Source organism: Mugil cephalus, chromosome 2 (genome assembly GCF_022458985.1).
Source record: "Mugil cephalus isolate CIBA_MC_2020 chromosome 2, CIBA_Mcephalus_1.1, whole genome shotgun sequence".
NCBI lineage: Eukaryota > Metazoa > Chordata > Actinopteri > Mugiliformes > Mugilidae > Mugil > Mugil cephalus.
In genome coordinates, this window is record NC_061771.1 from 6,014,743 (window position 1) to 6,032,623 (window position 17,881).

At 43.4% G+C, this 17,881-nt stretch overlaps 1 protein-coding gene across 1 annotated transcript; it reads right to left on the bottom strand.

The window, feature by feature from the left end:
* Positions 1–69: 69 nt before the first annotated feature.
* Positions 70–17,818, bottom strand: prkacab (protein kinase, cAMP-dependent, catalytic, alpha, genome duplicate b). Its single transcript, XM_047577381.1, has 11 exons — positions 15,733–17,818; positions 13,790–13,851; positions 12,061–12,189; positions 11,241–11,339; positions 8,683–8,765; positions 8,375–8,501; positions 6,368–6,463; positions 5,687–5,809; positions 4,774–4,833; positions 4,577–4,681; positions 70–4,490 (listed from the first exon to the last, which is right to left on the bottom strand). The coding sequence occupies exons 1-11, from the start codon at positions 15,776–15,778 to the stop codon at positions 4,365–4,367; spliced, it is 1,056 nt and encodes a 351-aa protein (XP_047433337.1). The 5' UTR covers positions 15,779–17,818; the 3' UTR covers positions 70–4,364.
* Between the last annotated feature and the right edge of the window lie 63 nt (positions 17,819–17,881).

The window sequence follows — 17,881 nt, forward strand, 5'->3', positions numbered from 1 at the left end:
AAAAAAGGAAAGAAAATAAACATCAAAAGCAGCCACAAATTCAGATATACAGGAGACCGGAGTTCAGTAGAATTTTACAAGTAAAACTTTATTGGAATGATACTCATGTTGCAAAATATTACACTTCGTGTTTTTATGTCACTGTTTCTGTGACAGACGTTTCCCTTTGCGGCGTGTGTGTCCGTGTCCGTGTGTGTGTGTGTGTGTGTGTGTGTGTGTGTGTGTTTGTTGCAGGGGTTAACATGGTTTACAATGGGGTCTCATTTCCCTAAAAAGTGCGACAGCATGTACCAGCATTGTGCCTGCATTGAGAGGAAGTTGTATCACTGCAAAAAACATCAAGGAGACACGTATTAATATCGTATCATAGCTTCAAACATCTTGTCCACGATGATACAGCCAACGTTAAACCTGGAGGAAATACAGCGAGTGTGAAGTCTCAACAAGTGATGTGAACAATGCAATAAATAACATAATAATATTAATGTTTTTTTTTCTGCAAATTGAATTTAAACTTAAGTTGATAATTTCAGCCTTTTCACATCTGGATTAGAAAGAAGTGGAAACTATGCTCACCAGTCGAGCAGGAAACAGATGAATAAAATAAAGATAGTAAATGGATACCCTCTCTGGTCCCATATTTCATTTTTTCTAAGAGCCATTTCATTCGTAGCCGCTCTTTACTGTGGTAATTTAACTAAAAACTCCAGGGAGCATGTCACCCTGAGGCGCGATTTCAAGACACTTTTTAAGACTCCTTAAGGTGGATCCAGCATGATGTTTGACTTTAAGGGGTCCCATCTCTGAACAACATAACCCGTGTTACAATATTCACCACTTACTCTGGACTGTATTACGCAATGTGTGTGAATGTCATGTATAGTGTTTGAAATACACACAATTTTATTGAGGAAATTAGGCGTCAAAGCTCATTCATTTCCGGATTTCAGCGAGCCCTGAATAAATATGCCACATCAGCCAGACGTTTTTAAAAGACAGCCTGTGTAACAGTTTGGGTTTAAAGGATGTGGGAGTTAGGCAAACAAGGCACCAAAAGGATATCTCGCCTGTCACAGGTTTGTTGCAACTACTACTGAAGTGAAGGGGTTGCCCCCTTCAGTGCTTCTGCAGGTACTGTGTCTTTATGGTGCACACGCCTAAATGAATCTGCGTCTCAGTTAAATTACCACACTGTAAATGTGGGGCCATTTATAGAGGGAGGAGTGGTGTCCTAATAGAGGGCCCTCATAGCAGGTAATGGACACTGAACCACGATGGACTAAAAAGAATATGAAACATCTTGGCCTGCAAATTCCTTCACGCTAGGTCATTTTAAAGATCATTCCATATCATAAATGGTGCACACAAACAATTACGCAAATGTGTGATCCTGACAAAAGGCTCGATACGTCACTCTGAGCCGTTTCGCACTGGAGGGACTGACTGAAACATGCGCAGAGTTTAACGCGGTGAGGAAAAACCGAGGCGCCTGAACAAATTAGGATATCAACATCATGGTGGCACGTTACATTACAGCTATAAAGAAGGCCTTTTAATGTCTCAAACAGACACCGGTGTCACTTGGTTTTATTTGATAAATTCTGGATGAACAAATCCCACAATGACCATCACTTTGGGCATTAAGATTTCTGCCACCACAGTTCGGGAACTAAGGAGACGCTCAACACCCAAAGTGCTATTTGTTGTATACTCAAAACAGCAGGTTGTGTACCGTGCTCTAAGAATACTCTCAGCTTTAGCTCTATCTCTATCTCTCCAGGTGCTCTACCTTTAGCTAATATATTCAATGGAGTGTCATCTTTACATCATCACCACCACACAAAAAACAACCTGGGGAAGAAAAAAAAAATAAAAAATCAAACTGCGCGTGTTTTATACACACAAATAGTAACAGAGTTGCTGCCATGTGTAAGACTAAAGTAAAGCGTGGTCCCACTTTTGGAGTGAGTAGGGGTGATGGGGGGGGGGGGGGGGGGGGGGTGAACATAAACATGTGTTTATATAAGCACACCATCCAGACTACGAAACAGCCAGGGAGACCATTTGCACAAATAACGTCTCCGAAATTTTGTGTTGAAATGACATTCAAATGTGTGCTTACGGGTAGATAGATTTCTCTTTCTTAGACGGTACATTAGGAACCTAAACACGGAAACGATTCTCAAGCAACAGGTTTCTCTATTTTTGTCGAATAGCGGTGCTGAAAAGGAAGTCTGAGGCAGCAATATTTGAAAAATAGTTGCTGCTGGAGCTTGCGAGCCCAAAATATTACGCTGACATATGGCTCAGCTTTGTGCCTGCAGTCATTGTCATCGTGATGACGCACTGTTCGTCACATTCAAGTTCAATATTGGCACAGATAATTAGATTTTGCTAGCAACCCCCAGGGTGGAAAAATGAAGCATATCAAATGACAAAAACAGCACTTCCTCAAATGGCCACTTGAGGGTGGCTTCAAAAGCGAATCAGTCTCCATGGACCTACACGCTAACATACCCAACATAAAAGCAGAAATAAACATGTGTACAACCTGCCACAGAGACTATACCTTTAACTTTTATATAAGTCTCCCGTTTAAATTATACTGAAAGGTGCATGGCCTCAGAGATAGCCAGCTGTTGGTCTAGACGTAAGTCGCCTAGCTCCCTTCACACATCGTTGACCGTTTTTTTTTAATCAGTCAGGCGTTCAGGTGAGTCAGATCCTGTCAATGAAAATTGCTTCCAAATGCTCTTCAGAAATCCTACGTCACAAGACTTTAATCATCTGTATATAAAGTCAATGGTCTCGTACAATCCATGTTCGTGTTCACCATGTACCTCTGAAACTTCCACTCTGGTTTCACACTGTTAATTTTGTTTGCAGTGTACAAAGTTTCCTGTAACGAGTCCACGTCTGTCATGTATCCACACCGCCTGGTGTCGTCCAGCATCGCTGATGCAAATCCCAATGTAAAGTACTGGGTCAGACCTGTCAACACGAATTTCAATGTGGCCTAAATACGAGATCTTGAAGATGTTATTTGTGCAAATGGCCCTCCATACATCAGTGACTGGCTCTAGCCCTCTGACGACCACCGACTAGAAACAGCTGGACAGTTGTGATGTGCCTCAGGTGGTCTCTTTCATTTGCTGTAAAGGGCCAAATGGTTGTTTGAACAAGCAGAATCATTCCGACGTGTAAGTGAGCTGAGACAGGAAGTGCATGATATCATGATAGAACAGAGTTGTCGAGTCAGGAAAATCAAATCTTCTGGAAGGGCAGACCGTGGAAGACGCTAACCAATAGTCTAAATATTCTCTTTTGTTCCTCTTAATGTTTACCAGTTACTGTAAATTCCAAAATCGTTATCGCAAGATTTACCTGCTGCTCCCAACACTTCACGTTGATAATATGTCTGTTGAGTGATATGTTCAAACCTGAGATACCATTATGTTGCAGTGTTTCTTCACAACACCATATAAACTGAGATTATTCCGTTCCCCTATTCGTATTTCCGCGTTGTAATCATGATGTGATATCATTGGAGCCGCCTGTATCTAATAACATTTAAAAATGGAGTACTGCAGCTATGCTCTACGTCTGCCTATGCTAACAATGATAAGAACAACAGATGAAGTCACAGAGTAAACATAATCGACTTTTCTTTCCTTTAAGTCTTATCTGTCTTCGACTGAATTTTGTTTGAGGACACAGTGTGTCTGATTTTCCTTTGGCCCTTCATGCCCCTAATGATATGACAACGTTTAAAAATTAGAAGAAAAATTAAAAGCAAAACTGCAAAACGTGAAGTGACCTAACAAAGTACATGTGTGTATGCCATTCATTTCACTTAAACGCTCTTCTTGCTCATCAAGCAAAGAAATAGCTATTACTTTAAATTCGAGATACGTTTGACCTAAATTTGCACAAGACTCATCAGGCTTCATGTAGTGACAGAGAGAGCGGAGAAGATCAGAACAAACCGATTTCCCCATGTTGTGGAGCAAAAATGAATAAAAGATGAACGAAACGATAAAAGAAAAGGGAAAATATTACATGAAAATGTGTAGAGGCAACTCTAAATTAGTGGGGTTCCCGACACCCATGAATTTCAAGCACACCTTCATTATAAAGGGATCCATAAATATGACAGAATTATAAATAAAATACAACAGAAAAGGCAACACTGCTGGTTATCAGTCTCCTTGCTCTTTTTCCTTCCTCTATCCCATTTTTCCTCTTTTTGTAGCTGGTGCTTGTGATTGGACAGGAGACGGTACTCTCTCGTTACGTCTCCCACTCGACCAGCCTACCTTCGACTCTCCCTACTTCCTTCCTTCTTCCTCTCTCGCTCTCTAACTCTAGAACTCAGCAAACTCCTTGGCACATTTCTCAGAGAAAGAGACGCGAATCTCCTCCTCCTCGTAGTCGTCGAAGTTGCTGGTGTCGCCTGGTCCTTTGAATTTGGGGACGAAGGGAGCTTCCACCTAAAGACAAACAAAGGCATCCACTGAAAGGCAGGCTAAACAGAAGGGAAGTAACGCGTGCACATGACACATCTACACACACATACCTTTTTCTGGTAGATGGCGATCCAGTCAGTTGTCGCGAACCACTTGTGCCCCTTGATGTCGTTGACCCCGTTCTTGAGGTTTCCATAACGTTTTGTGAGATCCACCTGAAGGCGATGCCGAGACATTTTAGTCACTTTTACGTCAAGAAAAGTGAACTGTACCTGAATATCGTGGCGACGCAGATTTTGGTTTTCACCTGTAACAGGTTCCTCAGGAGGTCCTTCAGGTCTGAACTGAAGTGAGATGGGAAACGCACCTGAGGACAGACAATGAGAGGAATGAAGCAGCGCTGGCTTCACGTAGCTTTCAAATGCAGCCTTGTGACTGCACTCTCTTACAATGACTCAAGACATGTGGATATGCCAACTGGGCCCTGGTCAAAAGCTCAGCAAGATATCCGAGAAGATGAGGAACATCGTCGTTCCCTACGTGGCTGAGGTATCAGAGAAACTCAGGAGGATTTTCAGAAAGCACCACATTCCTGTTCATTTGACTGAGGAATGTACAGGCTTCTAGTAGGGAAACCAAACAACCCATCCGTAAACACATGTCCTAACACAGGAGAGCCAGGTCATCAGGGGACGACTCAGTGGTCCACCTACACCTGAAGGACAAAGGACACTCCTTTGAAGATAGCACCGTCAAAATCTTAGCCAGAGAAGACAGATGGTTTGAGGGAGGAGTAAAGGAAGCCATCAATGTCAAATTGGAAATACCTTCTCTGGACAGAGGAGGAGGACTGAGATATAATCAATGCACAAACCAATTTACATCTTTCTTTCTTATCGGACCATTTTATTTAGCATTCATGTAAACAGTTAAGGCAAAATATCCACTCCAAATGCTTTCAACTGGATGGACATCATCCATGTAGCTGCTTATCACACAAGCTATTGCTAAAATGAAAGTGGAGTGTGTGTGGGGATGCCTCGATCAAATGTATCTGTCCCCTGATCTGATATCAATCTTTTAATATTCAGTATCGTCCAATCAAACTACAGCAAAACCAAAACAAAATCCAAGAGAAAATACAACTGAAAATTCCTGTGAGCACAGACTTGCCTGACAACAAACAGAAATGATGGTTACTACCAAACAGTCGAACTCACCTTCCCTGATACGATCTTTTCATAGATCTGAATGGGCTGGTCGGCAAAGAAGGGAGGGTAACCTGCTGCCATCTCATAGACGAGCACACCCAGCGCCCACCAGTCCACTGCCTTGTTATAACCCTGGTGGACACAACGAGGACAGAGAGAATAAAACACTGTTAAAGTTATGTTAAAGTTGATTATGCTTTTGTTTTAAAAATATTTCATTAAATTTCACTCATTCTACGCTCCTATTGAAGTATCTACTGGTAGTATCTATCAGTGACACAATCTCAAGTGCACTAACAACAATATGACACTGATTTTGGGCCACAATTCAAAATCCTGCGGAGTTTTACTTCTTGTTTTGAGAAACATCTGTTCCGTAGATCCCCCTTGTCCACACAGGGTTTAGAAAGATGTGTCACCAACCTCAGCATCCCTAAAACCACATCCTCTTCCTACCCACCTCCACCATTTATGATACAGTAAGCTGTTATGATTTTGGGATTTTGGTAGTATACAAATGGAACTGAACTCATTAATGTTATGTTTTAAATGTATGTAACTATTGTAAATCAGTAATTAATTTAAAAACTACTCTCTCCGATGCGTTGCAGTGGATCGACCCTTTGTGCATAGAGTCAGTGTCACTAGAGATTTAAATTCAGGCGTTAAGGTGGAATAATGGCAGCTCACCTTGCTGAGAATAATCTCTGGAGCCAGGTATTCAGGGGTGCCACACAGTGTCCAGGTCCGGCCCTTTACACGTTTGGCGAAGCCAAAATCTGTAACCTGAGAGAATAGCAAAGACAAAAAGACAGTGATAGCGCGAGCACACACAGGACTCAAGGAGCAGACATACTCTTAGAGCGCTTTGCCAAGTGTAACCACACGGAAGGCAGTAGGAAGGAGAGACGGACAGACGGGTTTCCTTCTATTTCTATTTTTTACCACCTCATCTGCTCTATCCTCTGTCCTCTAAGCTGTGACCCGGAAAGCAATTTCAGTGCACCGTCTTGAAGTACGTCTCAATTCCTAAAAATGCATCTTGAGAAAAGAGGGGGCTTTTTAGAGGAGCGATGAGCAAAGGATTCACTAGCGGATGCTTTGAACCGGGCGTAACACACAGGTGGAATATTATGAGGTGCTGTAAGATGAATTCAAAGTAAAAATACAGCGGTAGGCCGTGGACAGATGATGCAGCTGTGCCAGAACCAAGGATGTTCCATTTCATTGAATGTCGGCTGCCTCGACTCCTCTCTCCTTGTCTCTCCGCCTTGCACTGCAGGAAGGAGGGACTAAAATGCAAGGAGAGGAACCAAGGGAAGGAACTGGAGTAGAGGAGTATTTTGCATCACCAAGTGAATTTATTGCTAGCTGTCATTTCACCACTCACCACTAGATGGTAGCAGAATACGTAAGACCAAGGTGGTGCCAATTTGCTGGCACCAACTAACACAGTTGAGTGTAAATGTAATGCCATATCACAAAATCACGGATTAAACAGTGGGGTATGTATATATTTATATATAGTCCTGAATGTCAATAACTCTTATTTGCAGTAGCTTTGGCCAACATTTCAGATAGGATGACAACGTGTTGACAGACTTCCTTTTTAGAGACGAGAGAGGAATGAGGGAACATACAGTTTAGAGGAGAGATAAAAAATACTAAAAAGTCTGGTTTAATTCAATTTAGTATGTATCTCTAGTATTTATCTTACATTTATCTTACAACTTTCTGGCTTTTGCAGGGAGCTTTGAGTGAGCTGCATCTGGTTGTGATAGCACTGTCTGCCCCTGTCACTGTGTCAACAAGTGTGGAGAGACAAGTGCTTGTAGCATGGCTACCACACGCTTGTGGATTATTCTGACCAGACGTTTCAAAGTAGCGTTTTCCCCCTCCACCTGGGGTCTCCGATGAACACTCGGCTGCATCAAATTAAAATAACAAAACAAAAGATACCGTCTAGTTCGTCTATGTCCAACTAGTCACCTCACAGCTTTCATCCATGTCTGTCCGGCATCAAGTGACGTTAGTAGAAAACACTTGACAGCAACCGGAAAACATAACTCAGATTCAGCACGTCTAATCGTTGGTGTAACACATCAGTGGGAGAAATCAGTTTGGTTGGCTGTCTAGAGATGAAAGTGACAAAAGTACATAAACTACTAATGGCCAGCGATGAACTAAGATTTGTACCCCTCCATTCAGATGCAGAACGTAAATCAGCTGGCTGTAGTCTTGTGTTTGTGTGCAACCTTTTGGCCGTGAGTTGACGGCACGGTCAGTCTTCATTGACATCTGTGCTTTGATGCTGGTTTGGTGTGTCCAGGCATTTAGGGGCGGCTTAGCAAGCCAACGTGTATTAAACAGCTGTTGCCACAAGGTACAGCTGAGGCAGGCGCTTATCTGACGACCTCACTTTCTCTAGGAAGCTGTGAATTGTGGCTTTGCAGTTATTCGAGAAAATAATCAGAAGATGAACTGATTATGTGTAAGTGTGGTGACAGACTGCACACGCAGCACTATTCTCTAAAATTAGCGTTGCTTCTACAGAGACTGCTTAACAATAGTTTTCAACATTTTTGTTGTTGTTGTTGTTGTTGCGAATCACTTGAGAACTTTTCGCCATTACAAACACATTCTGTGAATTTTGGTTCGTCTGTGTTTTATGAACCACAGCAAACTGCTGTCATTTACCTGTATGTAGCCCTGTTGGTCTATGAGCAAGTTTTCAGGTTTCAGGTCTCTGTAGATCAGGTCCAAAGCGTGCAGGTACTCGAAGGTCAGAACGATCTGAGCAGCGTAGAACCGAGCGTGAGGCTCACTGTCCACACACCGAACACAAGAGACGGAAAGAGAGCAGTTTAGTGGAGTTCGCAGAAGAGAACTGAGATGAATCGACCAGACTATAATGGAATACCACGGGACAGAATCGAGTTTGAGAGTCCACTATTTACTTCTGTGGGCGTCTTATAAAACGCTCCTGGATACAAACAGACACTGACCTAAATCTGCCAATTCTCCGTAGATGGGAGAACATCTCTCCACCTGGTACATATTCCATCACCATGTAGAGGTTAGTGTTGTCCTGGGAAGGGAACGCAGAGGTTAGTGGCACCCACACACAGACAGCTATTAATGCATTACAGGTATGCACACAGGATGGGCAGCTGGATGGCATGGATTAGGCTGAAAAAACAAGGGCAACCTGTTAATAAGCATTCATCAACCAGTATTTAAACTGTTGTTTAATGCAGTCATGTAACTGAGCGCGCTACACTTTGACTCAGGAACGTTATTTCCAAAACGTGGCTCGTATATTTAACCATTTAACAGGATAACTGTAGTTCAGCCAACTTAACTCTGACAAAGCTGAGTTGATTTGTTTTCGCGGACTCGTGTGTGCAGGATGCCTCACGTGGACAGGAATATTCTGTTAATAGGTTTATTTAAGGCTTCGAGGATATTCAGACCCGGGCATCCAGGTGCATCTAAAGAGCTTAACCCGAATAAGGCTTTAATTGGAGTACGGCCATCAGCTGTGCAGGTACGAACAGACGCTGAAGAGAGGTGCCAAGCAAAAAGTACTCCTCATGTGGCAACTAGAGCTGAACTAGAGTTCACTCTATATTTGTTGATCACACAAGCTTAGTAAGACTGTCAGTGATGATAAACTGATTAATACAATCAGATTAGTTTGGTTACCAGGTTAAACATTAACAGGGCTGGAGATGGCAGTCGGCCTGTTATGTGCTCATAAGGGATTCCATTGCTAGTCACTTGGTATCGCTATGAACCAAGTGGTCTTTAGTCATATGCTGACTATAGGTGACACCTACTTCACAACAATCAATATTTTATATTAACTGGGCATTAATTCGTATGTAAGTGTTACTTCTGTTATTATCACCTTCTCTGCAACTCTTTCCTCAGCTCCACACAGAATCTTAGCCTCATTCAGCTCATTGATTTGGATCTAAAGCTCATAACCTCACACCAGTGTAATCTTGAGCAGCACCAGGCAGCAGGAAACTCTTCAACAATGCCACTGTCTGCTACCGTCTCAGAACAAAACAACTAAGCTAAGGGCTACCTGCTGAATACAGTGGATCATTTAGCAGCTTAACAGTCCAATACATCAATAGTGATGAGCTGATTGAGATCAAACCAAAGACGGTCTCACCTTACAATCAACAATAAACAAAGACTCCAAATGAATGTTGCTCTGTGTCTCCTCAATGTACCGTGATCATCTGACAACTGGAATAGTTGTGTTTTCCACAGCTTATTGTTGCTTTTTTAGTTTTTAGCAATCACTGCAGGTTGTCCTAAGGACCGCACCACACTAAGTCAATGGTTGGCCTTTGGCCCGTGTTGGGCTGTAGGTAGATTTTGGGTCCTGCAACGTTCGCTCTAGTTGGGCTCCTGTTTTCTCCTGTCATGGGCTTTTCAGCCAGTTCAGCATGTTGAGTCTGTAACGGAGCCCAATCACTCTAACTGCTGTTCAGCTTAACGGACCAGTGCCCAGGTAGACAAAACGAAGAGACCAAAGTAAGCAAACAGCTTACAGTTGTCATTACATCACGCACAGGAAACTCTTAGTTTTTCATACTCATATTTTTAAAAATGAAATGACCATCTGAAATGAAAAAAAAAAAAAAGGGCCAGTCGACCTTCACTGTCGCTACTTCTTCATGGTTGTTTTTGTGTCAGGGTCCTCGTGCTTGGAAAGGTGAGGTTGAGGGAAGGTTATTTAATTAGCGTCCATGTGCAACCTAATACACGGTTTAGGCTTCTGCATCAATTTGTAGCTACGGCGACAGCCCAGACCCTACGCAGACCCTAATGCCGCAGCCCGACGCGCCTTTCCCCAGGAATATACGACGCAGGCCGCAAGAGCTGTGATTGGTCCACTTGGTTTCCGCTTCAGTATTTCAATTTTCAAATTGATTGTTTTGTACAAACATCTGTATGACTCATCTTCGGCAGATTTTTAGCGAAAGTTTCATTCACAATTGCTCAAAACGAAAACGAACCTGACTGAGAAAAAAGACACAGTGTTTGGGTGACGCTGTTACAGAGCGAGCCAGACTGACGAGTACTCGAGTATAAATGGCACAGGCTACGTACCTATGTGTCTAGTCCCGCAGTCCCAGTTACAAGAACTTTGACTGCTCTTAAATGCACAGAACACACAGAATTTTAATTTAAATGATGACTTCTATATTACATGGGAAGCTCATCAGCAGTATCATGAGCCACGCCGCTCTGTGGCAGTGGTTTCGTTAAACAACATCCAATGAGTCCATTTCTGCACGCTCGTGATGGGCAGACACTTAACCAAGACACTTGCCAAGTCAACGCGGTGGGTGAGCTGAGGAAGAACATCCGTTTACTTTCAATGGACCACTTTCACAAACAGAGAAATACTCATCCAGACTCATACGGTAGTATTAGGGGTCGACTTTGGAGTGAACAGGAGACAATTTAACCAGTCACTCAGTGTCATCACATAACCACTCACACACAGGCTTGTGCAGACACACTATAAAATTCTGCATACCTTGAATGAGTACTCTAGCCGCACCAGAAAAGGAAAGCTGACAGCCTGAAGAATCCTCTTCTCATTCAGAGTATGCTCTATCTGCTTGAGCTTCACCACCTGGAGACAGGGAGAGACAGAAAGGCAAAGGAGAGAGAGAGTGACTTTGTCCTAAAATAAAAATAATGAAAGAAATAACAAGCGGAAACTAATGTTTTATAAATGTGGCGTAATCTTGCCAGGCCCTGTTCTGAAATGCGTAGCTCTACTTTTATTACACTCAGAAATAAGTGCACTGTGTAGTGACAGTTATTAAATATTTTGGGAAAAGACAACAGCATGTGCAGGTTTCGTTGATTTCTTTATAATATGCATATTTCAATGTATTCTGATGAATGAAATGCACTGGTATTAGGAGGTGCTCTAAAACTACCTTTATTACATAGAATTTGGAACCCTTTGTACGTCTGTAACTCTAACCTGTATAGAAGTACAAACACTGCACCTGCAAGGAATTACAATTAACTGATAAATATCCATCAGATGATTCCTCCCTTTCATGTCCATCATGTTTTACTCTAAATTGGGTACTAAAATAGCTTGACTTGGTGCATGAAGGCAAACTCAACTCTGCTGCACAGGCAAGTAGCTTCAGATAAAGCTCGCACCTTTTACACGATCTACATGGTATTATCAGCGGAGTTTTCACATCAGTGACATTTCCACGTTTTCTCTGACCATCATGTAGGAACAATAACAGTCCGTGTCCTTTGATGACGGACCATTTAAACCCCTCTACCCTCCTCCACAGTGACTTTTCTAAACCCTGACCCAGACTGACCTTCTGCTTGTTGAGGATCTTCATGGCATAATGCTGTCCCGTTTCTCTGTGCTTCACCAGCATAACACGGCCAAACGAGCCCGTGCCCAGGGTTTTCAACCTCTCAAACTGCTCCAGGCAAGCAGTGTTCTGAACAGACAAAACAAAAATGGTTACCTGACTTCAGTGAGAATGGGACGGTGCTGGGTTTTGTTTCCAACTAGACATTCTCTCAGACCTGTTATTCACAGTTTACCATGTACAGCATGTTTCTGTGCATGAGTGTTTACACCGATCAGGCGTAACATTTTGACCACCTTCCTGTGGTGTCTGGGAACAGGCTGATGTTAGTGGGGGCCTTGAGATCCTATGGGGTCCGCTGTGGATCATCCCACAGATACCTGATCAGTTTGGGATCTAGTGAATTTGGAGGCCAGGTCAACACCTTGTTTTTCAGTTGTTCCTTTTTGTGTGTGTGTGTGTGTGTGTGTGTGTCAGGCTGCATCCTGCTGGGGATGTCTGCTGTCATCAAGGAGTGTCATTGCTATGGGGTGGGGGAGTCTGGTCAGGTCTAGGTGGGTACTATATGTCTAAGTAACATCCACATGAATCGACACCAGGTCCAACAGTTTCCCAGCAGAACACTGAATTGGCACAGAATGGTCAATGTTATTTCCTGCATGTCAGTGGTCATAATGTTACGCCTGATCAGTGTTTGTATATCCTTTTTATCGCAATCAGACATATAAATACACAGAATATGAAACCTGGTCAACATGACTGATGATCATTTGTTCTGAGCAGACACGTGTGTATCATTAAATATCCTGTGCATGCATGGTACAGAGTATTAATATAGATTCCATTTATATCAATTTATACTTAATACAACTTTGTTATACTGCCACAATCTGTACGCAATTAAAGAAATTCATCCTGGCAGTCATTTGATAAGCCTGCTGGTTTTAAGAATTACCTCAGTAAGAATAAAATTTCCATTTATTTTCTCTTTTCAGTGAGCAAAACATTATCTATTATAAGCAACATACCATATTTAAAGGATATCAATGCACACATGAAGTGCTAATGATTTTTAGATTCAGTGTGTAAATCTTTATTTTTACTATGCAACACAACCTTTATGTGATGGACAAAAACATATAGCACATAGAGCCCCGATGTACATTGAATATTTCATCTGCCTGTTAGGGGCCCTAAAACATAGAGAATGAATCTCTCTAGAACTGATCTCTTATTAGTCTCTAATCTAAAACGTTTACATAGTAAAGATACCAAATATGACGTGCAAAGATCTATTAAAACTCACATGTAAATATTTTTAAAATTCATGACATAAAAGTTTACAGTGTTGCATTTTTATTTATTTTCTCCTGCAGTTTACCTCAGTAACTTGGAAAGCAGGAATATGGGAAATAAGTACACAACATGCTCACGGTAAGATTTCAAATTAAGCCAACAAATTATAGAACTGATATAGTTTAAATGCATCGCGAATGCAACTTAAAACGGCATCCAATAAAATATCTTAATAAATTGGTGTCATACACAGATAAAACAGAAATGTACAATCGACACAGGGAATAATATAATGAAGCTGAATTGGATGAATAGCCCTTACTAGCACAACCACGCATGCATTTTTTTTTTTTTTTTTTTAAATATTTAAATATGTTTTGTGTACCATATTTCTGAGGCATCAGGCTGAACACCGACACATGCACACACTAACCTGTGCAGGGTTCTCCCACTTTTTGAGGAAGTCCTCTTTGGCTTTAGCAAGGAATTCCTTGACTGTAGAAGACAAAACCACCAGTGTTTACAGAGGAGCAGGCTTTAGTGGAGTGAGTGATAGTGAAAGAAACTACAAAATAAATAGTAGGATGCCTCCTACATGCTCCGAACTCGACGTCACAGACATAAACAGTGTGGAAAGAGTTCATGGTGCGCACATTTTCCTATATTTCTTGAATTTTCAGTCAAATGCGTCGTTTCGTTCACCGTGACAGTTTGTGGGCTTTGACGGCTACAAAACATGAAGAGAGTGAACAATTTCAAGTAGGACATAGGAGACATGTACGGAAGTAAAAGGTGTGCACCTGAGTTCAACAGAACAATCTCTGTTGAACACAGATGCCCCGAAGTAAACTAAATCCTCTCAGCACTGAATGGAATATGAAGAGTCCTTTCAGGTAGTTTTTCATACTAAAATCAGGATGAATGGCGACAAATGGATTCTTCTGAAGGCTGAACAAAGAGTCCAGATCCCGCCAAAATTTGCAGCTACAACTGCAAAATAACTGAAGCAAACTTAAAACCTGAAGAACAAATGAAATCATTTAAACCTTTTTTTGATCTGATGGGTCAGAGGTTCAAATCCCTGGACACACACAATGGGAAGACAATGCTGAGTCCACCAATTAACTATCGACACGTCCCCATCGTCAGCAACCACTTGCAAGGCACCAAACCCTCACCTATAAGCGGAGCAGTTATGTAATACATTCAGACATTTCTCACACTTTAAGATGCGCCAGAAATGTCTCGTTGTTATGTTGATCGCTGCAAAGCATCAGGTCCACAGAACAGCCACGGACTCCAGCTAAGTCTGCCAATATCCGAGTTGACTTCGGAGTGAGCTACATCACTTGCCAGTTCATTAGGTACACTAGTGGAAGCATGCCAATATGTGGTATTCAGCTTTTTTTTTTTTTTTTTCCCAAATAACTGAGAGCGGTTGTTTTCCCCTTGGAAGCTGTGATTTGTAGTGTTAAAGTGTGCTAGGCTAAAGCAGAAAGACAGTGTTTTATTTAATCCGGTTTAACAGCACCACACACTGCATCATATCTTAATAGCCGCCCTGTTTACACTACTTCAACATAAATGGAATATTATGACAGTCGTGAAGGGACATTTATTGCGGGACTATTACATTATAATTGGTTGCATTGGTTTTGAGTGGTGTGCCTAATGATCTGGCAAGAGGGTGTAGTTAGAAATAAAATAATGCGTTGGGCTTTTAAAATCCTCCAATAAAAAGACATATGTGCAGTGTCAACTCTGTACACACCAGACCTGACAGTACAGCACAGCGGCAGCTAAGGAGCCCTAACCTGCAGACCTTTATGTGTCCACCGAACTAGATTTGTCACACACACACACAAACCCACAGACACACACATGCCAGTGGCACCTCTTTCCGAACAGCAACAGGCACGGCGTGTTTGGGAAATATCTGACACATAGCTTGTTGCGATCTCGCCAAGATTTGAGCACAAGAGGACGTGAAGGTGCCAAGATCCTTGCAGCTTACAATTGCTGTTGGCTATCTGGCAGCTCAGAAAGTGATATGGGTACATGGACACGGCACCGTATCCTGTTTCATTCTAGCTTAGCATCCACTGATAAATGGCCAGTAGAAATAGACAGCGAGCCGTGCCAGTGAGGCTCATTATCGGAGACATTTTCATCTATATGTGCGTTGTGCTCGCGAAAGACACGAGCCGATGCGCACACAGTGGGGACGCGAGTGTATCTTAGTGCATTAAGCGGCAGGAACAGGCCTCTGTACGGATGGTTATGCGAGGCTAACGCAGGCCGCCGTATCACGTCTCCTCTGGTCATTTCATGAGGATGCGCCGCTCAGGACGGATGTGTACAATGGACGGTACCCACCGCTTTCCATCTCGCTGCCTTTCCTGGCCGTGGGCGCGTTGCCCATGATGACAACCTGTCAACGGGCGATCCGTGGCTTTTCGGCCGCCCTGCAGCCCCCCCTCCGGCCGGTCTAATCTCGATTAGGTCTGAGCGGCGTTTCCTGAACCCAGCAGAAACCCAACGCTGTCTCCGAGCTGCGGGTCTTTATCGGCTTGACAGCTGCTGATGCGGTGCCGCGGAGAGACGGGGGTCTTGAAGCGGGCGCACTCGCTCCACGGTCATCCACAGCCAGAGACCGATATCCCCGAGCTTAAATCCACGGGGAGCTGTCGCCGAGGTATCTGGGTCGCTGGGGCTTCGCTGGACCGCTGGACCGTCGGGCCGAGCTCGGCGCAGTTGGCCTGAACACGGAGGATCCAGTCTTCGCCTGTCCCTCCTCGCAGCCCCCGCCGAACGAGCCCCCTCGGCTCCCCACCTCTCCCCAAGCCCAAAAAACGATGCCAGAGGCAGCGATATTCTCAGTCGAGTGCTTGCCACTTTTCGTCACAGAAGCCAGCTTTTGAAAAAATAAACCTCGGTGGGGTCCGACAACGATGGGAATTCACCCAAATCAACATTGGCCCCCCGTAGCCTCGGAGACGAGCGGGATGACGGAACTACAGCCGAGAGGACGTCCCGCCCACTCGACAGAATCCGGGGTTGATTGACAGCTGACGCAAGTGCGCGGATTGGTCGCCTCTCCACGGGGATGTGGCGAGGAGCCCTCTGATTGGCTCTTCGCAATCGATCAACAGCAGCAGCGTCCCACCGCCCTGCACAAAAGCGAGCGAGAGGAACGTCACCGATTATTTTCCTCCCGACGACGTACGTGCCCACTTTCTTTGGTTCCCGTCCTCCATTGGCTCGAAGCGGACGAACCGTGGGAACCTTAGTGGATGCGAGGATGTTTATTGGCTGTCAGCGAAGATTGACACGAAGGTCCCCCCTCCCACCTCACCATCGCCGCCAAGTGACTGATACACGTTTGGCTAAGTGACGTCAACCGCGAGCTATTTTTAGAAAAGTTGGTCAGAATTTCACGCACGCGCGGCGCGGGCTGGCTGGCAGGACTTCTAAACATTTCGCAGACTGGTGTGCATGGATGGAAGGATGAGTTTATTTGCTGGGAAAGTAATCCCGGGAAATAAAAGGCAATAGGTGACACGATGGAAACACACTGCATCACACGTTCTCTGTCCAACAGTCTTCTCTCCTCCAGCTGCCCCACCCACCCCCTCTCAAACACCTGGATAACCCACAGGTTCCACACAGCAGATGACCAAGGGCCCTTTATTATCAGGATCCTCAAAAGGGAACCATTTTACATAACTTTGCATCTGAATAGATCATCCAAATAACAATTTAAGCGTGTGTTAGTTAAAAAAAAAAAAAAATGAAAGATTTTGAAAGGGACCTATGGTATGAACAAACACAGATTCTATGAATAGGATTCCTCTCAGCTACTGCAGGGTCTGACACCACCATGTTAGTGCTTTGCAGCCACCTTCTGTTATGTAAAAGCAGCCTAAACAGAGAAATTACTCATTAAATGCCTTGCATTTCTGTGACATTGAAAATCACCAAAGCCCTGTTGTTTTTAAACCGACCATTTACTTTGTGGTACGTTTTTATTGTGAGTGATCATAACGATTAATCATATACTTTGAAATAGAGAGAATAGTAACCAAAAAAAAAAAAAAAAATGGGGGTTTTGTTTACCAATTTCCAGTCGATTCAGTTGTTTGAGCACTGCTACTGGAAGACGATTTAATGCTGCATATGGATTTTTATGCCAAATGTGATAATGCACACGGGAGACTGTTTTTTTTTTTTTTCAATGAGCCAAAGAGCTCAGACATGCAAGAAGGCAGAGGTAACAGATGGATAGATGGATGGGGGAGTTAGTCCTTTCCCACTATGATAAAAATGGTTAGAGAGCAGACATACACCCCCCTTACCCTTTTCCTTTTGTGCTGCAGTTGCCAAGCAACACGAGGCTAGAGTGAAAATGGTGGAGTGATGCTGCTGCTGCATTTTATGAATGAAATTGGAAAAGGAGCCAGAGAAGGGAGGGAGGCGAAGTGTAGGCCGGTGCATACACACGCACACACGAGCAGAATCTTGCTGC